This window comes from Rhipicephalus microplus, chromosome X (assembly GCF_043290135.1).
Source record: "Rhipicephalus microplus isolate Deutch F79 chromosome X, USDA_Rmic, whole genome shotgun sequence".
Lineage (NCBI taxonomy): Eukaryota > Metazoa > Arthropoda > Arachnida > Ixodida > Ixodidae > Rhipicephalus > Rhipicephalus microplus.
The window spans coordinates 286,388,478-286,413,076 of NC_134710.1; the positions used below are offsets into that span (position 1 = coordinate 286,388,478).

Here is a 24,599-nt window from a genome sequence, read left to right on the forward strand (position 1 = left end):
ACTCAACCACAAAGTCATACTCAGTAAGCAATAGGCTCCAGCGGAGTACTCGACTGTTGATGTGTTTTGCGGAATTTATGTAAGCAAGAGGCTGGTGGTCAGTTTGCAGCACGAATCGGTTTCCGAAGAGGTACACATGAAACTTTTGGATAGCCCACACAAGAGCCAGCGCCTCTCTTTCGATTGTTGAGTACCGTGACTCCCGTACGAGCAGTTTACGGCTTGCGTAGGCTACTGGATGCAACATGCCGTCGTGACGCTGCATTAAAACGGCCCCAATGCTGGATGAAGATGCATCCGTGCGCAATATGAATGGCTCTTGTAAGTCCGGTGATCGCAGTACCGGACCAGATGATAGTATACGCTGTAGTGTTACAAACGCTTGTTCATGGCATTCTTCCCAGATGACCTTATTTGGACCTCGCTTCCTAGTGAGTTCCGTTAGAGGTGATACTACAGCGGAGTAATTGGGCACGAAATCCCGATAATAACCGGTTAAACCTAAAAAGGAGCGAACTTCTTTCTTCGTCTTCGGTCTCTTTGCGGCCTGAATCTTCTCCAATGTCTCAATCTGGGGTCGGAGAAGATTGTTCCCGAGAATGTGTCCCAAGAATTTCACTTCGGCAAAAGCCACCTCACTTTTCGATGGCTTTATTGTGAGATGAGCTGCCCTGACACGTTGCAGAAACTTGGTGAGAGTTGTTATGTGCTCGTCCCAAGTTTGTGTGGCTATGAGCACATCGTCAAAATAGTGATAGATGTTCGGTATTCCATCTACCACTCGTCTCATTAGTTGGGTGAACACAGCAGGCGCTGTTTTGATGCCGAACGGCATGAATCTGAATTGGTAAAGGCCAGAAGAGGACTGAAAAGCGGTGAGGACCTTCGATGCTTCGTGCATCGGCACCTGCCAGTACCCTTTGGTGAAGTCGAACTTCGAAAAGTAGCGGCTCTGACCTAGTTTGGCAAATATCATGTCCCTCGAGGTATCGGTTCGTTGTCTGTAACGACGACTCGATTCAGCTGTCTGAAATCAATCCAAAGTCGGGTGTTCCCGTCTTTCTTCTTGACCACGACGATGGGAGCTTGATACGGGGACTCCGAGGGCTCAATGATACCTTGGGATAGCATGTCCTGTAGTTCTTTTTCTACAGTTTCTTGGATGGCGAATGGTATGGGGTATGGGCGTACCTTTACCGGTGTTTCAGTGGTAAGGCGTAACTTGCACTCGACGAGGTCCGTCTTTCCTGGCACGTCAGAAAATACATCATGGAACTCTCTCAGGAGTTCATTAATTTGGTCTGTCTGCGGGCTGTTCAAGTTAGGCGCTACTAACACATTTTTATATGTTTCCCTTTGGTGCAGGGCAACAAAGGGAATTTCTCGCTCGTCAACAGTGTCTGACTGCACAGAAACGGCAGCTTGTTGCGCTTCACTTTCGGGCTCCCTTTCGTGGTATTTCTTGAGAAGGTTAATGTGAAAAAGACTTCTCCGAGTTCCGAGATCTATCTCGTAGTCATAGTCACTGCGTTTTTCAAGCACTGTGAAGGGTCCCTTCCATGTCAAGATCAATTTATTCTTATCTGATGGTAGCAACAGCAATACTTTGTCTCCGGGTGATAGTTGTCGAACTCTTGCTTTCCTATCGTAATATTTCTTCTGTGTCATTTTCGCCTTCAGGAGTTCTTCATGTGCTACCTTGCAGGTGTCTTGCAGTCGCTCCTGGAGATCTATAACATACTCGTATGTTGTTTTCGTTTCAGGATTGATGTTGGCCCCTATCCACAGTTCCTTAAGAATCGACATTGGGCCACGTACAAATCTGCCGTAGAGGAGATCGAACGGCGCGAATCCAAGGCTCGTCTGGGGAACTTCACGGTATGCAAAGAGCAGGGGAGCCAAGTATCTGTCCCAATGTTGCGGCCGTTCTTGACACATGCGGCGAACCATTTGTTTGAGAGTGCCATTAAATCTCTCCACAAGTCCGTTGGCCATGGGGTGATAAGGCGTTGTGGGTAGCTGACGAAATGAAAGTAGCCGACCGAGTTCTTGCATGAGACTCGAGGTGAACGACTTTCCACGGTCGCTCACTATCTCACGGGGCACTCCAATGCGGGAGAACATCTCTACTAGTGCTTCCGCTATGCGCTCTGTCTCGATGCTCGGTAGTGCCACCGCATCCGGGTAACGCGTAGCGAAGTCTACCATCGTTAAGACATACTTGTTGCCCTTGGATGACGTTGGTGACAGCGGGCCAATAATATCGATGGCGACCCGCTGAAAAGGTGTGTCTATGATAGGCATATTTCCCAATGGAACTCGTCCGACGAGGTGTTTAGGCACGGTCCTCTGACATACGTCGCACGACTTCACGAACCGTATCACATCAGCCCGTACACCCGGCCAATAAAACTCTGTAAGGACACGGTCTGTTGTCCTTCTTTGCCCTTGGTGACCAGACAGAAGGCCTTCATGAGCCATCTTCATTACGGTGTTCCGAAGATCCTTGGGTACCACAAGTTGCTCCAAGTCTCGCCTTTCTGCCGTGCGGTGGCGCCGGAAAAGAATGTCGCGTACCAGCACAAACTCAGTGACTGCTGGCTTCTTAGATATGATCTTTCCCAATGCGGTGAAGCAGGTTTCCAGCGTGGGATCTGCGTGCTGTAAATTCTTTAGCGCTTCCCGGCTGATATCCAGGGGTTGGATCCGAGGAACAATCAGTTCACTGGGCTTTTTCCTTTCTTTTCCTGCAGCCGCCGACATGTCATCTTGTCGTCTTCTATCTGATGAGGTTGCATCTTCAGGTTCTTCTTGAGTGCATACTGGATCACGGTGAATCTGTGCTAGTTTTGGACGTCCTGCTGGCTGCTTCGGGGCTGGTCGGGCAGCTGACAGTACACCCGCAATGTTGCCAAGCACGACTTCATACAATGGATTCTCCATACAAACAGCAAGCACATGACCTCTGAAAAACGGAGAATCTATGTACACCTCTGCTTCTGGTAAGACTTTTGCAGATCGGTCCAATAAGCGAACGGTACGGGTGTTGCCAGTCAAGTTGCAGTCAGGAACTAGCGATCGTTTCACCACTACTGTATTGCAACCGGTATCCCGCAATACGGTAATCCGCTTCCCTTCGAGATAGCCCTTTACAGTTGGCATTTGTTTTGACCCGTTGTCGCAAGTTGCGTTGCTTTGGGTCCCATCACACATGTCATGACAATGTTTCTCATCCTGATTGTCAGGCGCATCTTCCATTGATTTCTCATGCTGCGCTTTCTGGTTTCCCAAGACGGAACATGATGCCTCTCTACGTTTTCCCGAGTTTGAGGGACAACTATCGGATCTGTGCCCTGACTTCTTACAGATCCAGCACGACGTCGACTTGGGTGCTCGAGACTTTGTCCAGCAATCGGAAGCTCGATGACCCGGCTTGTTGCACAGAAAACAAAGCGGTTTTCCTTTGCTTTCGCTGACAGTGTCAACTTTAGCTGTAGCCATCGGTTTCCCTTTTTCGTCTTTTCCTCTAGCGAGATTCACAATTCCCTGAGCTTCCAAATATTGATCAGCCGTCGTTGCCAACGTGTCCAGGTTATGACATCCTCGCTCCTTCAGGAAGACAGCCAACTTCTCGTCGCACCGCCTGAGGAATTGCTCGGACACCATCTTGTCTCGCAGTGCATCATATGTTTTGGGAGTCTTCGCCAGCTCCTGCCATTGGTCGAAGTATCCACAGAGACGTCCCGCGAACTGTCGACCTGTCTCAGTATTCTCGGGCCGGGCATCCCTAAACTTCGTGCGGTATCCCTCCTCTGTATAACGGAACCGCTGGAGGAGCGTCTGCTTGAGCTTTGCGTAGTCCGTAGAGTCTTCTGCAGACATCCGTCCTACCACGGTCAAGGCTTCACCCGTTAGACACAAGCTCAGTGACAGGGCCCACTTGTCGGTTGGCCAGCCTTGGCTCATGGCAACCCTCTCAAATCTCTGGATGTACGCATCCAGTTCGTCCCTACTCTCATTGTAGGGCGGAATCATTTTGTGTGGGCTGCGAACACTCTGACCACCACCCATACTATCGTCCGCAGAACTCGTGCTCGGCCGCTGCGCTTCTGCGACACGACGTCGCTCCTCGAGCAGGAGCCTTTCAGCCTCCATGCGAGCTATTTCCCGCTCATGCTCCACCTGTGCTGCTAGCCGTGCCTCCTCTCGATCTTTCGCTCTCTGGTCCCTCATTTCTTTTTCCTCCGTGCTCACCCATGCCAGCAGAGCCTCACCACTCAGCCCCATCTCCTTCCCTAGCTCAACTAGCTTTCTCTTGTCGTCCATCCTCGTCCGCCACACACAAACAACGCGAGGCTCTCAGATGTGAGGCGAGAGCTTAGTCCTGTCGCGGACGCCAAAATTGTGATGGTTAAGGACGTTCGTCACTGTGTTTGTTGATAGCGGACGAAAAAGGATTAACATCAACAATGGATGCGAACAAAAAGAAGCGTTATATTATACACTAGAGAACGAAGTGGCAGGTGAAAATAAAACTATATGTCAAACCCTACACGCCACGCGTCACGCAACATGTACGAGAGTCAGACCTCTAGCATGCGGAGAGCTCGCGGCTACGCTTACTCCGAGTCCAGCGCGTAGAGTTCTCAGTTCGCAAGAGGAAAACGCTGCCTCACAGTTTGGGTCCCCGTCGTCCCGACATGATGCGATCGTCGACGTGCGCGAGGGCAAAGGTGGCACGGCTGGAGCGGCTGGAACGGCTGACGGCACACGGATGCGCTACCGTGTGCAGCGCCGTTTAGTCAGACGTCGCAGCCAGCAGTCAGGGTCGCAACTCCTGAGGTTCAGGGTCAGGCCCCGGCTCACGAGGACCACGCCCGGTAGGCCTCGCCCACGAACCTGCTCCCGGCCACTGCACCCAGGCAGGAGCCGTTCAGCAGGCCCCGTCCTTGCACCTTGTACCGGCCGGCGGACTCGACCCCGAGCGAACACGCCGGAGCTCGACCTGGCCGACACGTACGGGTCCCACGTCCGGCTCAGGAACGCTCCCAGTAACACGTCCTCTCGAGCGGCGCACTGCTTCGTCTGCCTTCGTGGCATCCACGCTCGAGCTCGCTTTCGCACGTTCCTTCTTCTCCTCTTCTTTTTCCTTTCTTGTTATCGCCTTCGTGCCACCTGCCCTCCGCTCGTCTTCTTCAGTTTCGGTTTGGCGTCCCTCGGCGCTTTCAAGTCCTTTTAGCCACAAATCGTACCTAAGCACAGCACTTTTGTGTCCTTTCCTTACAACAGGATAACCGCTGGTCGTTAAGAGTAACTAACTGGATTCCCAGAGAACGCAAGCGAGTTAGGTTGAGACAGAAGGTTGAGTGGGCAGATGAGATTAAGACGTTTGCGGGTATAAATTGGCAGCAGCAAGCACAGGACCGAGTTAACTGGCGGAACATGGGAGAGGCCTTTGTCCTGCAGTGGACGTAGTCAGGCTGATGATGATGATGAGTAGGGGGGAACGACCGCTACTATTTACAAACCAAGCTCAAAGTCGAAGCAATCACTACGTTTTTTTTCCCTCAAAACCTCAGGTGGTCAAAATCGCTGCAGCCCTCCACAGGGGTGCAATGCAGGATAGCCCAAGCTTCTCCGGCAGCCGAGTTTGCTCCAAGCTCGCTTGCGGTGGCCGTGAGATGAAGACAGTGCGGAGTGCGTGATAGCAGCGATGATCGAAATGGCTACAAGAACGCGCTTGGCGTGGACCGGAAACGCTTGTGAGACATTTGCGGCGGTTATCAAAGAAACGCCGTGAGTGAGCATATATATATATATATATATATATATATATAATATTGAGATCTAACAGACAATAATGCCAAGGAAGGTATTGGGGAAAATATTAGGCCAATTGAAATGTAAATTAGAAGAAATAAATGTGGCCGAACAGATAACTTGCCATGGGCAGGATCCGAAGCTGTGACCTTCGAATAACGCGTTCGATGCTCTACCACGGAGCTACCACGACAGCTATCCCCCAAGCCACTTTATTGGGTATCTACATCAATTTATACGTGGGAGTGTCAGTCAGCGCCACTAGTAGCCATGGCGGCGAGTGTGGCACACTCTTTATGAGCCTGTTTGGCTTCACGTAACACGTGAACTTATTACTAACTGGCAGCTGACCAATTGTCCCCCGTATACAACCTAAAGGCACCAAGTCTGCCAGTACGAGACCCTCGGTAATGAATAAGGGAAACAAGTGTATACTTAAGGGCTCGTTTTTCGTGTTTTACACAATATTAATGAGATCTAACAGACAATAATGCCAAGGAAGGTATTGGGGAAGTTATTAGTCCAACTGTAATGTAAAGAAGAAAATAAAGTGGGTGAAAAGATAACTTTCCGTGGGCAGGATCCGAACCTGCGACCTTCGATTAACGTGTTCGACACTCTACCACTGAGCTACCACGACAGCTATCCACCAAGCCACTTTATTGGGTGTCTACGTCAATTCAAACGTGGCAGTGTCAGTCAGCGCCACTAGTGTTTCATTCGCGTGTGGAATGAACAGACTGGACAGCTGGGTTGTCGAGAAACAAGTGCACGTACCCCATCGTTTATTCTGCGTTGATAGTTATAGTCGAAGGTGGAAAGGGTTAGAAAAGGTGAGGGCCAGGAGTACGCACGAGGCAATAATGCATGTAGATAGCACATGCCCTACTGAAAATTATTACATGTACAGGACCTGTACATACGATGTTATTGAATACGGGTCATGCGGGTGGTGCGGGTCATGCGGGTGGTGCGGGTCATGCGGGTGGTATAAGTGTAACAAATGTATGGGTATTAGAGGTTATGCAGGTGATATGGGTTGGATTAGCTATTTGGGTCAAAATTAACATGCAGTAAAAGAATGTATACATTAAGAAAGGCATGCTAGTTCATGAAGCACACAGTAAAATAAACAATGTAATGTAGGCATGCTGCAATGATATCAAATAAACACGATGAGGCTAGAGTAATGTTTTGACGACTCATTTATTTAGGTCGTTCAACATTTCAGCAATGAATCTGTTCATTTTTCGTAACCTCTCCATTGGTGCCGTTTCACTAGGTCTCCCAGCAATGTACTTGCTGAAGGCATCTGTAAAAATGAGCAGGAATATGTAGCAATTAGGGACTTACTGGTTCATATAAATGATAAATTTTATTGTCCCTAAATTCAGCAAAATATACTAAGCATGAAACACTTACTTCCGACTGCCTCCAATTTCTTAGGCGTGAGTGCCCTCCTGGGTGGTGCCTGGTTTTCTGAGCGCACATAGCGCCGACAAGGGGCTCCTGTGATGCTCCTGTTGTGGAGGGCACTCACACCCCACAGAAGCTTTGTCGCCTCCTTACAGAACAAGCTGTCTCTCGGACGCAAAAGCAGCCATGCCCATTTTTCCCGCTCCAGGAATATGCCGTTTCCTAGGTGAATCTGCGCGAAAAAATGTGGAATCATAATAAAGGACTCAAGAGATATCTTGTTTTTGAAAATGTTATTTGCGCTCTTTGGTCGTGTGAGTATAGTTTTGCTGGTTTGTATTCAAATAGTTCTGAGGAATCTTACAATTCACTTCTGCAACTGCATGCCATCTTGTATAACACTGGCATACTAAACGTTATCCAAATATTCTTTTTCTAAAGCAAATACAGTTCACAGAATGTATGTAAGTCTACAGGTGCATATAGTGCTCATTAATGGCAATACTACACCAGCCTTCACAAGGAGAATCATTAATTTTTAGATACTAAAAGACTGGGCAAAAAGTGGGGTGGCATAGTAAGTTAGAAAAACATCAACACAATCCCTATTTAGAAATTTTACACTAATGTGGCTCCAGCGAAACAAAAAAGCATTCGTTTCAATGATCAATGAAAAGCAAATCACATACATCATTGCTGTCTTTACGTCTCACCTGAACAGTTTGTGAGAAGCTGTAAGACATTTTAAGAAAAAAGCATATTTACAATTTTGAGTGCTCTAGATATGTGTGAAAGTTAAATTAACAACTATGTAACATATTTTACAGTTGTGTTACAGTTGTTAGTAATGTTGAGTCCATAATATTCTACTAAAGACCACTAGACACCCTAAAAGGCACTTAGAGCTGGCACTGACAAAAAGTTCTCCGGCACATTGCAGATAAAAATTTCTTTTGTCAACTCCAATAATGAGGAACTCAGGAATCAAAAAGACAAAGCCTCAATTCATTCCCCTTTTTCTTGACATTAGGACTTGTCACAAAAATATTTATGAAGCTTTTACTGAATGCCGTGACATTCCAAAAAAGGGTAATGCAGAAGATTGCACTGGTCATTCGTGAAATAACCTCCTGAATGTCTAAATTCACCAGTTCATAATTTACAAAATTATCCGTAGTAGATGAATAAACTAAGCATAAACATACAAAGAAGTGAAAGTGCAATGCAAGTTGCATAACCATGTATTCAACCCAGTAGTGAAAGTATTGCACTGAATAAACATAAATTTACAAAAAGTAGAGCTACTTCATCGTTTAACTGAATAAGGGCATGCACACAGAGAGGACACTAGAAGAAGAAAATGCACACAACATAAGCGGTGTTCAAGTGTCTGTATGTGCCCTTATTCTGTTAAAAGATGAACGAATACCAACTAGCCTAACTATCCAAGCTACTGTAAAGCTACTTACTTGATTGTCCACCTGGAAAAACAGCGGCAGTTCATCACTGGCACCCAAGCCCTAAAAGGCAGAACAAAGGAAAAGTCGATCAGCTATAAAAAATATTAGGCACACATATGCCAGCATGGCTTCCAGGTATGAAAGTTAAGCATCATTTCCAAAACTTTTTTTTATTTTCAGACACAACATAACTATCAGCCGTCATTTGTGCTTTGTTCAGCCCAATAACAGCTGCTGAAACTTTTAACCCTATTGTTTTTCCAGCTTACGCTCCATAAATTGTTAAAAGCCCAATCACTGAGCTGCACAACGAACTGATCAGTGTTCTACATTGTGTTATTAAAACAACCTAATTTTAATCCCACTAAAAATTAAGTTCATGGTTTATACAGTTTCTAAAACAAAGCTCCCTTTTAATTGACTATCACAATTTAGTTCCTGCAATTCGGTGTGTTTTCTAGGCCAAAAACTTGAGCCTAACGTGAAGTTCACCCATCATATTGCTTATGCTAAACAAAAAACTGCCTTCGGTGTACGAGCCCTCATTAAATCTTCTTTATTTATCTCTTGTGATGCCTTACTGTTGCCCTGCTTTCATAAACAGTCAAATCACCTAACATTATTACATGGGCAAATATGCATAACAATAATCTTTTGCTAATAGAGAACATTCATAATACACATAATTCAGGACATACAGGAGAACACTCAATTCAGGAGAACATTCAGGAGAACATTCAGGACATACACATTATTACCAACAGTTCTTTTTACTCTAATGCTGCTAACCTTGTCTAGGCTAACTTCATACTACTTGCATCTGACTTGTTATCACTTAATCATAACGGTATTCAAACCAGCTTTTGTGTGAACTGAGTTATATAAAATGTTCAAAAATAATAATTGTGCAAAGTTTGCCCATAATTACAACTTCCTTACACCTAAACATACATTAACTATGGCAGAATGACATCCTACTTTACAGTGATTAAATTATAGAACTTACTCCACACACTTGAATTTCATCTCCTAAAAATAGCTTGTCAAGAATGTTTGTTAATGCAAAAAGCATATGCAATTAGGTAGCTTAAAAATCTTTGTAAATTTACATTTAGGTTTTATGGTGAGTAAAGCTACGTGTACAACTATTATTATGTTGAATTCGACTGAGAGATCCAGAACAGCCGCCCAAGTCTTGAAGCGAGCACACGGCTTACACCGTTTTTAGATACTGTCAGTTGGGAAAGCCCGCTATGGAGGCGGCACCGACTCTTACACGCTCAGAGGGGCGCGGTGCTAACGTAGCTTTGAGAACGAGCTACCGCTGACTTCCCGCGGCAGCGTTGAATTTGTTTTTTCCTTTTAGTTTGCTTGCTCGGATTACAGAGGCGGGAGCTTGAAGGTTAGATTTCTGTCACGCAAATCGTATTTAACATGGTACACAACAATCAAGCAAGCTTGAGTGAATTAGCAGTTTAACACAGTAAACATGCTGACCTTCAGTGCGCCAGGCTGTCTAAGTGGCTATGCCTATGAGGAAAACACTTGTGATCAGCAGTACTTCTTCAAACCCCCCGATTACCCTGCAGTTCTCAAGGACTGAACAGCTGCTATTCCATGAAAAGTCTTGCAGGTAATGGTCAAAACATACATAAATAATCATACATTTCTTAGGTACAGGCCCGAACCTTATTCATCACTAAGTAGTACAGTCAAGCCCACATATAACGGCCCCACTTAAAACGAACTTTCGCTTCAAACGAACACTATCCGCGTGACCATGAAAATATATATTGGTTCAACGGCACAAAATCGCTCTTACAACAAACGTCTCCGAGCGCCGCTGATCGGTTACAGCGAACAGTCAGCGGTCTCCCGACTACCCGGGAAACCAATTTCGACCACCGATCAGGCATCAGCGAGGTGCCTATACATTCTTATTTTTAAACGCTGACCCTGCCCCCGCGAGCCTCTAGTTGCTGCTCCCCAACCCATGAAGAAAGGAAAGTGCCGACTGCTTTTTGTTATGCACCCCTCCGTCCTTTGTCCCCCCGCTGCCCTGAGCCAGACGAGGCCCGCGTTTTCACACTGCCACCGATCTTTCGAAGACCGGTCGGCCATCTACCCCGTTTTTAATCGCTGGTCCTGTCGTTGGCATTGCCGGCCTGGAGTGACCAGACCATTTGTCAACATCGTCGGCCACCGACTGTATCCGATAGTCTGCGTCTAGTGCACGGGCGTACGCTACCCCACCGACTCTGATATTTTGTGATTCGTTTCGTGTCAAGGACTTGTTTTCGCTCGCTTACCACTCGACTCGGCATGCCTTCCGCTCACGTGCGGAAGCACGAAAACGGCTGTTGATTGATATGTGGGGTTTAACGTCCCAAAACCACTATATGATTATGAGAGACGCCGTAGTGGAGGGCTCCGGAAATTTAGACCACCTGGGGTTCTTTAACGTGCACCCAAATCTGAGCACACGGGCCTACAACATTTCTGCCTCCATCGGAAATGCAGCCGCCACAGCCGGGATTCAAACCCGCGCCCTGCGGGTCAGCAGCCGAGTACCTTAGCCACTAGACCACCGCGGCGGGGCACGAAAACGGCTGTTAATTTGCGCGGGACGAACAGCGAAATATCGAAGTTTGTGAGGCCACGCAAACTCGCCGGCGCAACAAAAAATTTTTTGACCACGGCTGCCGATTGTTCGAACACCCCCGCGCACTGATCCAGGCGGCCATGCTTTGACTTCTGCGCGCGCAGGCACTCTTTCCAAGTTTTTCTACGTGCGAGTTTCGCGGACCTATCAAGCAAGCTACCCAACCTGCCTCCTTCTCATGCGTTTTGGTTTTCAAGGTCGCCCTTAATTCCGCCGCATCCTCTCCTCTCTTGTCGCAATTTGGAAACTAATTTCCTGCTGTTTCACATGCAGAGGTAGCAGACGACGCTCCTTCACCAATCTCAAAGCGACAGCAGCGCCGCCTCAACCGGATACGAGAGGGGGCAGTCCTCGCGGCTGCGACAGCGCGTGCTTACCCAACTGACAGTATCTAAAAACGTCTTACACCAAGCCAAATCTGCCACTGGAACACATGAATGCTGTGCATGGGGTGTCCAGAAGCTGTTTATGCTTACGACACTTAAACCGGCTCCTGAACTTTTTCGACGTAGCCAATGATCTTCGGGCATCTGCACAGCCGGTCGGGCAACTTGTTCTTAAAATTAGCTTCCACACACGGTTTGTGGTCGCTGCTGCTACAACTGTCAAAACTTAACCGCCAGTTCATTCAGCAAAGTCAAACGATGCCATTTTTAAAATGTAAAGATATCCATAGGGTGATGAGACACCACCTAAAAAAACGTTGAAGACAACCTTAGTCCCCGATCGTACCAAAAATGACAGCCCTGCATTGCCGGAGTTCCAGAAAAATCTACCTTTGCCATACGAAACAACATGGAAGCCCCATTGCGGAGTGGTTTGCTCCGAATCTGCCAGTAGAAAGCGGGAAATTGCTCCGAATTGACCAGGAGAACCCGGCAAGAAAATTTTTATCCTGCTCAACCAGTGCGATTCGACATTGACAGATGGTCACACTGCATTGGCTCAACTTTAAAATACTTGTCTACATACCACTAACAATTACTAGATGTATATTGAATAAATAAACAAACTGAAAATGTACAGGAGGCTAGCCTGACAATATAACCCCTAAATCGGATTGAAAAAAAAAAAGAAACAGCCATTTCAATTATAAAGTACACACCTGGTGGTAGGTTCTTGAGAACCACTTGAAGTGGTTCCAGGGTGTGGTACCGGTGGCATCAATGGGCATGGCTGCATCCGTGGCTGCTCTGAAGAAGGCGACGGAGGCTCTGGTAGCAATAAGTGCTGCGGCGGTGGCAAAGGCAGCGTTGCTGACCACCCTTGTGGAGACAACGGCGAGCACGGCCATAGTGGTGGTGGCGACGGTAGTGGTGGCGACGGTGGTGGTGGCGACGGTGGCGATGGCTGCATGAACTGCAACGGCCTTGCCTGAAAATGCAAAAAAAATCTAAATTACTCTTTTGAAGCATACAGCTTGCTTTTTGCAAGTTGAATCGAATTTGTTTTTGTCAGTTTTATAATTGTATCTAACTTGTCTAAACTCACTCCATTATGCTTTTGTCCCTTTGTTTTTGGTGCAATACAGTGAAATCTCATTAACTCAAACATGCTTAATTAACAAATAACAATTCAGGGGACAGTGACAGCTCAATGTATGTCATCTAAAACGACAGTATGATCAACAGCAGTGCCCTACTTACCGAGAAATTGAGGTAAATGCACGGGAACAAATGCGCCGCAGTAGGACGTTCGCGAACTGATCCTTATGACGTCAGACAAACTGCCTACAACTAATCACTGGTAATCAAACTAGCTCACTAAATAAAGAACCTTCCAAGTATCAACAGACGTAAAAAAATGCTGCTTGTTGAGTTGTTTCTCATGAAAAAAGAACCGCCGGGAGTTACAATGGAGAATAGCGCAAGTGGTTAGAAAATTCAACTTTTTCCTGGTTAAACTAGACAGGCCGTGCCATCTTGAGCCAAAACATGTCTGCCATTTCGGAGCCTATTGTAGGAAATTGATCGATGGCCGCTGTTGCTGATGCGGTCCTGGTGCTTTAGTTTCGCTAGTAGTGTCGGCGACCGTACAATAAAAAGCCGGGCAACGTTGTGCACGGCAACAGTGACGTGAGACTTTCCGCTTCTTGAGGCGGGTAAATTAAAGTGCACTAGCTGATACACACCACTAAAACACGATTTTATTTCAAAATAAGCACTTCTTTTGGCACAAAAGGCTTCTGGACCGGTAATCCAACAATAAAGGTCGACAACTTTGATTCTCCAGCTCGCACATTTGCCTCAACTGTACTGCTGACATCACTTCAAGTCGACCTATGAGAAGTCTCCGTTAACAAAACATGGCAGCACAGCCATGTTTGCCAAGTCATAGTTGAGTGAGGTTTGTAGTACCATACTGGTTCGATTGTGCCACCATAAAGATATTTCCTCTTTCATAAGTTGTGCAGCAATGTGTGATGATGCACACGGTTGACTGAATATTGCATCGAAATGTTTTGAAATCGGTATGTCTAATCATTACTGAAGCAGGAAAATAACAACTGGGCACAGCTTCATTCCCCTTCACGGCTGCTTTAAAACAACAGATAACGAAAATCTTCCTTTTCCTTTAAGTTGATTGTATTGACCCGCCACGACTCCCAACAGCTTTCTGCACTCCCAGTTGTTTCGCAAGTGCCTCGGGGATAGGCAACCTTAGAACAAGCAATGACATAATGTGACGTCATGATGACACGACCAATTTGGGAAACTTATTTCTGATGCCACGACGATGGCATCACAAGTTATTATTTGTCACTTTTGTTGGTGCTGACGGCCACTTTTCTCACTTGATGAAGCATCTTAATGCGTTGTCATAAGCTCATACTTTCTCTTGAATGCTCCTGTGGGTGGCCTCATGTTCATAGGCGCCATGATTAGTAGATGTGCTGCATTGGTGGCCGCAACAGGAACGGCTGGCCAATGTTTCTGTAAGAGAGCAAATGTGAAAAATAAAGAGCGCACATTTCTTAATTGCATCCTGAACGAAGCATTACTTTTTCAGAACTTCAATATATTACAACATGATTAATACAAACATAATTATGTTGTATTTGCTCATAGCTACACCAGCGCGTCAGGCTGATATTTTGCCCGATTTTACCGGAGTGCTTTTTGCTAAAATCCTCGGGTGCCTTAAACTCTTTCATACTCTGAAGGGCTCCAACCAAGTTGCCTTACCAATTTACTCTCTAGAAAACGTGTTATAAACAAAAGGAAATTAATCCCATGCATAGTGTAGTATACATTCTACTCAAAAAAATGGGTGAAGTTGAGATATTGACTGAAGCCTGTTAGGGTGAGAACATGATAAATTAATGACACCAACCATAAAAAGGAATACAAATAAGATATTTCAGCTCTCATGATGGGAGTCTTGTTCAGAGTGACAACTAGACGGAGTGAAAATATGCTTATGGGGACTTCAAAAGTGACTCAAAACCGCGAGTGTAGATAAGAATGAAGGTTCCATGTGTTATCAATGGTTCCATGTGTTATGTGTATCCATTGTTTAAATCAGCATTGATTGCAAGTGGTGTCCTGAAGAGTTTTTTTTTTTCTAAGCTTATGCCGTTATGCTAATCTGTTTTATTGCTCAAGTTTTCAGGGTGTTTTGCCATTGATTGATATGTGGGGTTTAACCTCCCAAAACCACCATATGATTATGAGAGATGCCGTAGTGGAGGGCTCCGGAAATTTCGATCACCTGGGGTTCTTTATCGTGCACCCAAATCTGAGCACACGGGCCTACAACATTTCCGCCTCCATCGGAAATGCAGCCGTCGCAGCCGGGATTCCAACCCGCGCCCTGCGGGTTAGCAGCCGAGTACCTTAGCCACTAGACCACCCCGGCGGGGCAGGGTGTTTTGCCAAGGCATTGGAAGACACCTTTACCTCATTGACATCATTTTACATGCTGTCTGACCTGATGTTCAAAATTTCCAGTCTCACTGATATATACACAATCACAGTCTACAAAGTATCCAATAAGCATCAAGATACCTTTCTTTTTTGTCCTTCATCTTTACCAGCCGATAATGCAATTTGTAGGAACGGAACTACTTGGACATCGTAATGGTTTTTGAACTAGTGCCTGACTCGCACGCATCAGACACGTACAGTATAGCGGCACGTTATCTTGGGAACACACGATCAGATCTTTGCGACTGAAAGAGCTGGCGTTTAACCAGAGTTCGAGTAGCCGGATGCTAATAGATCTCTGTGCACTTGCTGTAGGTCAGCAGCCCTGCTAGTCTGCATTGTGCAGATGCTATTGGTTCTAGCGACAAGTGACACAACCACCGATATATTCTGGTTTGTCAGTTGCACCAAGTCAATGCCGGTACCTGATGTTGTGTGTTTTTTTCTGCAGACGGGAAACTTCAAACTGCGCTGGTCACATTTGACTAGGACTAGCAAGCGTGTGGCCGCACTTGCTGTCTTCCAGAAATGCTTTGGAGAAAGAAGTATCGTTGATGGCACACGGCACCACACACCAAATTTTTTGGGTGGTTTGTGGCTTCCTCGATAAGTTCCGCTTTTTCAAATAGATGCCGCAAAAAACAAGAAAAAAACGAGAAAAAAAGAAGCACTGCTCGTTAAATTGGCATGAGGGAACACATTTTAAAAACGACGCTGTTGGTTGGCGCCCAATGTGCCATATTCAATGCTCCTCGCTGCTGGAATTCAAAATGGCAGCATAACATTATTGGCAAGCTCCCAAGCAGGTGATTATTCAAACACATTCCAGTTCTGCATGCACAATGAAATGCGGGTAGAAAAGCAACTAGCTCACTATCAAGAAGGTAGGAGTCAGTTACCCCCTGAGAATAAATGAAGAAGTGGTGGGTGCATATCTCGCCACACAATGCTAAGGCCACAGCATATGTTTTTTTTTGCCATTGTAAACACGTCTCAGCTCATTTCCAAAAAAAGAAGTAACCACATACCCATGCCCTGGATAGTATTGCGATACGGGCGATACATCGTAAAAGTATTTCACTACTGAGATACAAATACATTTTTAAGAAGTATCTCGATACAGCAATACAGACACTCAAAAGTATCTCTGAAATACTATCGCGATACTGCCCAGCCCTGCTCTTGAGACAGTTGTACACTAACAACTCCTCTAAGTGTCAGACAATTCAAACTGTTCCTTATAGTTTTCAAAGGCAGTCCTCTCTAATGGTCGATTCCTACTAAAGAGATTCATTTTTGTTACGGAATTTTTTTGAAGAAAACTAATAGTTCCAGCAGGGTGGGTCATGACGTTATATGCTCCTCCTCTGCTAAGCCGCCTGAATCCCCCCCCCCCCAGGTACATATGAATATAATGAGAAAGAATGCACTTTGATGGGTGGTGTCTGATAGCATCGTGCCTGAAGCCACAATTTTTTCTGTTACCTTGCTGGAGCCGTCTAGAGTTTGGTGAAAAAGGGTAGGAGGAGCGGAGTCCATTCATACAGAACATAAGCTTTGCTGGCTGCTGTTTCATGCTAGTGCTGCTGTAACTACTGCACTGTCGTAGAAGGAAACAACATTCAGCAATTATCACAGCTGTTTCCATACTAAGTGGCCACTCTCTCACACAAATCTGATTCTATAAAGGGCTGCATTGTTTTGGTTTTCTTAACTCTGAACGTCCGACTTCTCGGACTACCGAAATCCTGGACATGCCTGATTTCTCGGACTGATCTGTGGCACCATCAAGTTCCCCATACAGTCAATGTATTAAAAAGTCCAAAATTTCGGACATTTATAGCTTTCACCGTCCGATTTTCCTGCTAACTTTTTACTGCTAACAGCGGAATTGAAGTCACAATCAGCACCACTAGTTTGGTTCTTTTCGTACCCTCGAACCCACTGTGACGTGGCTGCCGTACCTTTGACACCGCAAATGCCGGAATCCAGCGCACGCCAATTTGTAGCCAGCCGTGGCTTAGACAAACCTGTGGCCACAACTGCATGGTGCTGTTACTAATGTTACTATAAGGCTGTGATTCGGCGGGAAAGCTACGCTGTTGACCTATAGTCTGCCGCCGGCATGCTTCCCGACTCATAGAAGGAGGTAACACAACAGACTCCCAGGAACTGTTTTTGCCACGCCAGCTTTAAAATGTACGCCGAGACGACAGTCTCAGCTAGAGAGGGCAGCGTGTGTAAAGAACTTCCAAATGCGGTCGTTGCTTCAACGACCCACACAGTGCTGGTGTTTCGATTTCAGCCAAGATAACCTTGGAGGGCTTTGCCGACGCTAGCGAAAATCTTGAGCTGTGTGCGGAATTTACCGGTGATGAAATCATTCAAGTTACTAAAGGTTTCGACAACTCCGACACATAGATCAAAGAGGCAGAGCCTACACGGGCAACAAGTTCGGTGTTGACGCGAGCATGACATCGTCATAGGTGTACAGTGACAGCATGACATCAGCTGATATTGAGGCAAACATAATCGGGGCAAGTGGAACTCCGTGCAAACGAAAATAAGAGAGTCCTTTTAGCACCTAATTTTTACAAATGCAGTAGCGTCGATCACATAAAATGTTTTCTTTTCGCTTTTTTTTATTACAAACGGCTCTTTTCGGGGCAACCTAAATGATGCACTTGCTGAATTGCAACGAGAATCCTGTACTCCTGCTGTGACCTTTTCCGCCAGTGAAAAATACCTATTCAAAAAGTGTAATTTTACTTGCATTCGTTTTTCCAGACTGCCTGATTTTCCGGACCTTTCGCAATCCCTTGAGTGTCCGCGAAATCGGATGTCGACTGTACAACATTAATCCAAAGGGCTATTTCAGGTACTACATCCTTATTGTGGAACAAAAAGCATCGAAATAACATGAAGATGCCAAAGTAAATGTGTTAGGGTACACATAACCACAGCACTCACTGACTGCATGAAAATTAAAAAAAATCTAAAAGGCAGCATGGAATAAATATAACTTACTGAGTTCGTTTTGCAGCATGTCTTGCAGCTTGTCATTTCTTTTCTCGAGTACTTCTATTCTTTCCTCTAGTCTTTTGTTTTTTTTTTTCTTGAGCTGCCTCGTAATGTTCCTCTCTTTTTCGAGCCGACTCAGTTCGACAAGCTCTTCTTCGGAACTCGCACTGCTTCGGCGCCTCTTTGTTCTTGGTTGCTGATTTTTTTTCTTTTTTCTTTTTTGAATGCTAGCAAATAAACACATCAACCCAAAGCCAACATCACTGATTAGAAGCCGAAAACGAGCAAATATGCCAGGAAACATACACGCTCCATTGATACAAACATAATTCAGGTTGTAGCAACTACCTAGCATATGAAGTTCAGTAGGGTTGAAAGCTGGGCTAGTTGGTGAGATATCATTTCAACATATGGTATAGCAGTGCAACCTCGACGAGGACCTGAGGACAAGAAAACACGCCACTGTTTGTGAGACTAGCGAGTGCAGTGTTTTCTTGTCCTCAGTGTCCCCATCAAATTTGCGCTACTACACCATATGTTAAAATGATATGTAGCATATTCCAGCCATGACTAGTGAGCATTCTAACACCCTGTCACACAGCAAATCTAATGTCCTTCGTTTGCAATATCCTTTCTTTGCTGTCACACGGGGAAACTAATGCCATTTGATGAAAACGACCTTTTCTGCGGAACGAGTTCCTGCAACACAATCGCATTCGATTTCTGACTGAGTAGTCTCAATGTCAGGGACTTTTAGGGAAATGGCTATAACTTCAGTATATATACATTTTATTATTTATGAAGATCTCGTTCCTTACTAGCTCAACTTATTACTGGTTTGATGACATGATAGCAGGTGCAAAAGTTAAAAAAAACAAATTCAGGGACCCTAAAGCTTTGTTTTTAGGAGTTGAAGGCAATAAGGATATCCTGTTGCTACTACATGCATCGAACACTTGGTGCATGAAACCTTTTCGAACTTCTTACGCACCCACTACGTGGCCTTAAGGGAATAGGTACAGTAGCGCATGTGCCTTTGTTAGTGGGTGACCAGTTTTAAACCTCCAAGGCATTATGATAATGACATGTTATGACGCCCGCTAGAAATGGCAGGTTGTACCACGCATTATTACTGCAATATTTCATGTTGCATTGTAAAGCATGTATATAGGATGTGTGTGTTTGTTAAGTATGAAAGGTAATTCCACTGCATTTCCAAGCAGAGGAAGTTCGTTCATTGTATTTCCAAACAGATGCGTGGCCGTGGGGTAGAACATCCGCTTGCCATGCGAACGAACTGCGTCTCAAGAATTTTATTGTTTATTTTATTTGCATCATTCTCAGTTTTTCAGTAGCGCATAAGATGATTTTTCGCTCACAACCAATGATGCCTACGCCGGAATTTCTGCAAATCGAGCTCTCTAATGCCATAGCGTTAAAAAGAAGCTACTCTCCATGACAGCAGCTGAACGCAGGGCATGTTTCGTTTGTGCCCTGTTGTCATTATTGCCTGTATCGTGGATATTAATCATGTGGTGACTAAGGTGGTGACCACATGAAATCGTTGCTGCCGTCTCATTTCTGCAGCGGGGGAGTAGGTTGTGCACCTTGCTTCAGTTGACTGTACTTATGCCCGGTCATACCATGGGCCAACGGCATTCGAGTGTGTCGTGCAGCTGTGGCAAGTTTTTATTCAAAACGGCCACTTTTTTTATTATAGGTGCACCTTTCCACCCATAAAAATTATTTTTGTGGATACACGCATGTTACATACAAGTTTTATTATATGTTTATTTTTCCCAAAGCCATGGGTCAGGAGGGCTGATGTCATGGTCATCATTTCAAAATGACATTTGTTTTTGTCATGGGACAGCACGCAGGTAAAATGAAATTAGGTCCGCTTAATGTAGTTTGTTGTGAATGGCATTGAATTTGCCATGTGACAAGGGTATAACATCTCTCACATTGCAAAACGCCCTGATAACCACCACAGCCACCACAGTTGCAATGATATTCGATTTCAAACAGTGCAATTTCCACACACCCCAGACTTGCGCTAAATTGTCAAGAAAAATTCTTAGCTGCATCACAACATCAATAAACACATAGTTACCATGACTGCAACAAAAACAACTATGCCACACCAACTTTTGCCACATAATAGGATAAAAGCAACAACACTAACACACAATGTCATCTAAAAAGCTGACAAATGCATATCTGTGAAATTTAACATAGGTCACAATGTAAATTGTAACCAAAATCCTGGAAGTTGCTGCTCTGTGCCTGCTATTCTCTCTAATATCACTCTGTGCAAGGCAAAGTTACCATTTGTGTAACAAGCAGCCATATTATGCCTACCTAGCTTAGTGTACACTGATCAGATTTATACACAAGTTTCAAATAAATCAATTACTTTTCCAAAACTAAAATTCTGGGTAACTCAATTAGGTTTACTTGTCATTGATTACCAGTTATCATTGACTTTTTCATAAATATTCAAGTTATAACCAGTATTCTACAGCACTTTTTGTCCTAATACCCTGTAAGGACAACCCTCCCCTCTTTGTCAGACAATGGCCACAACAGACTGCACATGCATGCTCCTTTCCTTAAGGCCTTCTCAACTGTTGCGAAAGCAATGGGAGAGTTTCTCAGTATGTTTTGCCACCTATCGGTTGTAAGAGTGCTGCAACCCTGACTTTGCATCTCCTGTGTCCCGTACACATCAGAAGACTGTTGCTCGATATAAAACCGCGAAATGGGAATTGTCCACTGGGAGGGTGATTATTCAAGAAGCTGTAATTTGATCACCACTTCAAAATTGATGCTCAGTGTACACTAGCTGCATTATCTACACATAGTGCCCCGTAAGAAGAGCTCTCCAAGACTTTTGTCCTTTCAAAGAACTTCTGAGCAACTTCCACTGCTGTAAAACTGCCAAACACAGTCACGGGGGAACATGTCGTCCTTGTTTTGCAGCTTCATGAAATTTAGAAATATGCCATTTCAATACAGTTATAAGTGCTATAAGTACCAAATCTGGCAGCATAGTATTAGCACCTATATTTGAAAATGCAGTAGTCACTTCTTCCCCAAGTGCCTGATGCAGGTCACGGACATTTTCAAGAAAACAAAGTTTCATGTATGTTACCTTTTCAGTTGTCTCTTCTTCACTTTCTATGTCGTAAAAGACAGTGTCAGGAACCGACAGCCGTTTCTTGCCCATCTTCTGGATCAGGTCACTGAAGGTGGCTACAGAAATTATCAAACGAAATTAAATTTTAGCAGGCCACTAAAGCACCAATGTGGTATGAAGACCACAAATGCATGCAAAGTACAACTACATATCTATTCTACCACAAAAGCTTGGTTCTGCAGAAAGAAAGCTGTGCTGTACATGCATTCGCTTCTAGATGATGCAAGTCAATGGCTGATGGTAAGAGTTATGCAAGTATTTAAACCTTGAGACAAACCACATGTTGCTAGTTATAGCACAATCTCAATTAATTTACCAGGTGATCACATATAAGCTATTGGAACACATCCAAACAATTAGTCAAAGCTTTTGAACGTAATTCAGTCTGTGTGAGCAACACCATTTCTAGTAATGCTTATTAACTGTCCCGCAGTAGCTTTTTGAAGTTTTATTTTGTTACCATTGCAATCTATTCCAGAGAAAAAAATATCAATTATATTAAACTCAACAAAATAATTTTGGCATTGCCATTTACTTATAGCTTCCGCATGCAGCAGTTCAAAGATCTTGTCAATTGAAATGTCTAGGTGCAAAGATTGCATCAAGTTCAAACTAGAACAAGATAATCAGAAAATATGTGTAGCTCAGCTGATCGCAAGTTGGGCATTCAGTTCAGTTTATTACCTTAAAGGCCCCCCTTTCTAGGAGGGGCATTACACAAGAGGTGGGGTTTTATTTAGGTTAACAATAAGCAGTAAGAGTTGTTTTAGCATTAAAGATGATTAATAATACGACCTTGAAAGGCAGATGATGACATTTATGGCGTTGTTACAAAGTACATACCCGCATTACCGAACAGGCCTAACCAGCCTGAACTGCCTATATGCCGACGGACCGCACGCTTTAAATTACTCGACCAGCTGCACAATATAACATTCCACGGACATTCTAATTATCTTTGCGTCCACCGGGATGACTGTCACTGTGAATAAGTGCACAATTTGTCTTCTGGTTTTCTACATTACAGAATGATCACTTGCTCGCTGTTTTTCCTGCTGCGCACGTGTTTTGATTAAGCCCAATTGTGGTGCGTTTGTGGACTGAAAGACTGCTGAAACATTCCAATGACATTTAGAGTATACATGAAAAATGTTTTGCCTCTTTGTATAGCAGCCCGCAAGGTCATACCGTATTCCAAATCATAAATTGAGTGCCCGAGACGACCACCACGTGCACACGAAAAGAGCTACGTGGGCTGATAAGCATGAACTTAGCAGTAGTTGCGCAACCACCACCAACGGGTCAAATAAGGCACACTGAAAACACAGAAGCCATTCCGTGCGTCTTCTTTTGACTACGCACCGAATAACACACGTGCAAGCAGCGACGTCTGCCACACATTTTTCCTGTATTGTAAAACGGATTCCTAAACGCCACCAAAATTAACACCTCAAAGAAGACAGAACTCACCACCAAGGAGGATGACGTCTCCTCGATAATACCCTTCGTCGACGTGCCCTGCTTCATTGGTCTTCCAATATATTTCTTTGTGTTTTTGGCAGTCAGCCACACTCGCCGGCTTGAAGTCCTTAATGAGCTTCACGCTCACTATAGCCCAGTAGCCATCGTCGTAAACGACGTAGGCCACCTTCGGTGCTGCCGGCATAATTAAGTGGGAGCGCAAAATCAACACTCGCCTTCAAAAACAAAAAAGAAAGACTGCAGGGACTACTGCCGTGGCACGTCTCACAGGACTCATCCAAAACATCCAGTACTTCAAACGTAGAGTACTGCTCTTGGATTGGCTAAACTGAACAAGCCAACGACCCGACTTGGAAAACGTTTAGTGCTTGTTGCGCCACCTATTGTGTAGGAAATATACCATAATTTGTGTATTTTGAAGTAAATGTGCGCGTAAAATAATGCATTTTTGTCACTTGATGACGGAACTTACTAGTAAGTTTTTAAAAAGAAAGGATTGTGCTTGAGTTTTGATGATTTGGACTGTTGTAGAACAATGTAATCACAACTCATTCAACTCGAAAGGTCTGCTTAGTATTTTTAGTTTACTTACCTGTATTGCTTCTTGAGGGTGTTTTTTACTTCTATTTAGAGAAAGGGCTCGTGGGTTTGTGGGGCGAACATGTTATAAGGTAGCGTTATGTTTAAGGAAATGAGTTACGATACCAGCTGGAACATTACAAAACTTGTAGTTTGCTCGGATCCAAAATGCGAACACACGCCACATCTACCCCTTAACAGGACACTGGAGGAATAAATAAAATGTACTTGATTGCATCTTTTTTTTTCTTGCTTATTTTTCAAGACGTTGGTAGACGTGCGTGTTTTACACATCACCCATAATGTTATTTATGGATATACAGGCACGACAAGATAATACCAATCAATTAATGAAGAAACCAGCCTATGAACCACTGCACTGCTTTTATGCGATATTGACTGAACGACACGATAAAAAAGAAAAGCGCACGGCTTGCTATAATTATCGAAACGATATGCATTCGCATATTGGAAATGTAATTACGGAATAATAACACTCGCAATAACAATATAAATGTTGGTGTTTAACGTTCCAAAACGATGACAAATGAGAGATGCGCCTTAGCGGCGACCACATGGAATCCATAAACGTCCACCGAAATCTAAGTACAAGGGCCTCAAGCATATTCGCCTCTACTAGAAATCCGGATTCAAACACAGACCTTCGGGATCAGCAGTGGAGCAACGGGAAAGAATTGATGCACATGCCACACGGCATGTGAATGTCCACCTTCGGGATTGTATTAGGCTAATTTAGGGATAAGTATTGAGTCCATCTTGGTAGGAAGTGCAGCCACTATTACACAGGACACACAACACAAGCGCTTGTGTTGTGTCTTCTGTGTAATAGTGCCTGCACTTCCTACCAAGATGGATTCATGCCAACTGGCCCGATACAATTGTTTATTGACTTACATTTCTAGTTCGGCGGGCTCTTCATTATTAACGTCTCTTAAGCGCTTGTGTTGTTTGTTCTGTGTAATAGTGACTGCGCTTTCTACACAGATGGATTCATAAGAACTGGTCCGATACAA

General features: G+C 44.6%; 1 protein-coding gene across 6 annotated transcripts; it reads right to left on the minus strand.

Moving 5' to 3' along the window:
• Positions 1-7,007: 7,007 nt before the first annotated feature.
• On the minus strand, positions 7,008-23,253 carry LOC142776149 (BEN domain-containing protein 5-like). 6 transcript variants are annotated; one of them, XM_075879263.1, is made up of 8 exons: positions 22,975-23,012; positions 21,460-21,560; positions 18,312-18,532; positions 14,191-14,291; positions 12,464-12,732; positions 8,706-8,756; positions 7,243-7,468; positions 7,008-7,132 (listed from the first exon to the last, which is right to left on the minus strand). In XM_075879263.1, exons 5-8 carry the CDS (start codon positions 12,650-12,652, stop codon positions 7,023-7,025), a joined length of 576 nt encoding a protein of 191 aa, XP_075735378.1. In that variant the 5' UTR covers positions 12,653-12,732; positions 14,191-14,291; positions 18,312-18,532; positions 21,460-21,560; positions 22,975-23,012; the 3' UTR covers positions 7,008-7,022. The 6 variants fall into 6 exon arrangements, with proteins under 6 accessions (XP_075735378.1, XP_075735379.1, XP_075735377.1 ...); XM_075879264.1 differs by having other exon boundaries at positions 14,153-14,291; XM_075879262.1 differs by having other exon boundaries at positions 12,464-14,291.
• Between the last annotated feature and the right edge of the window lie 1,346 nt (positions 23,254-24,599).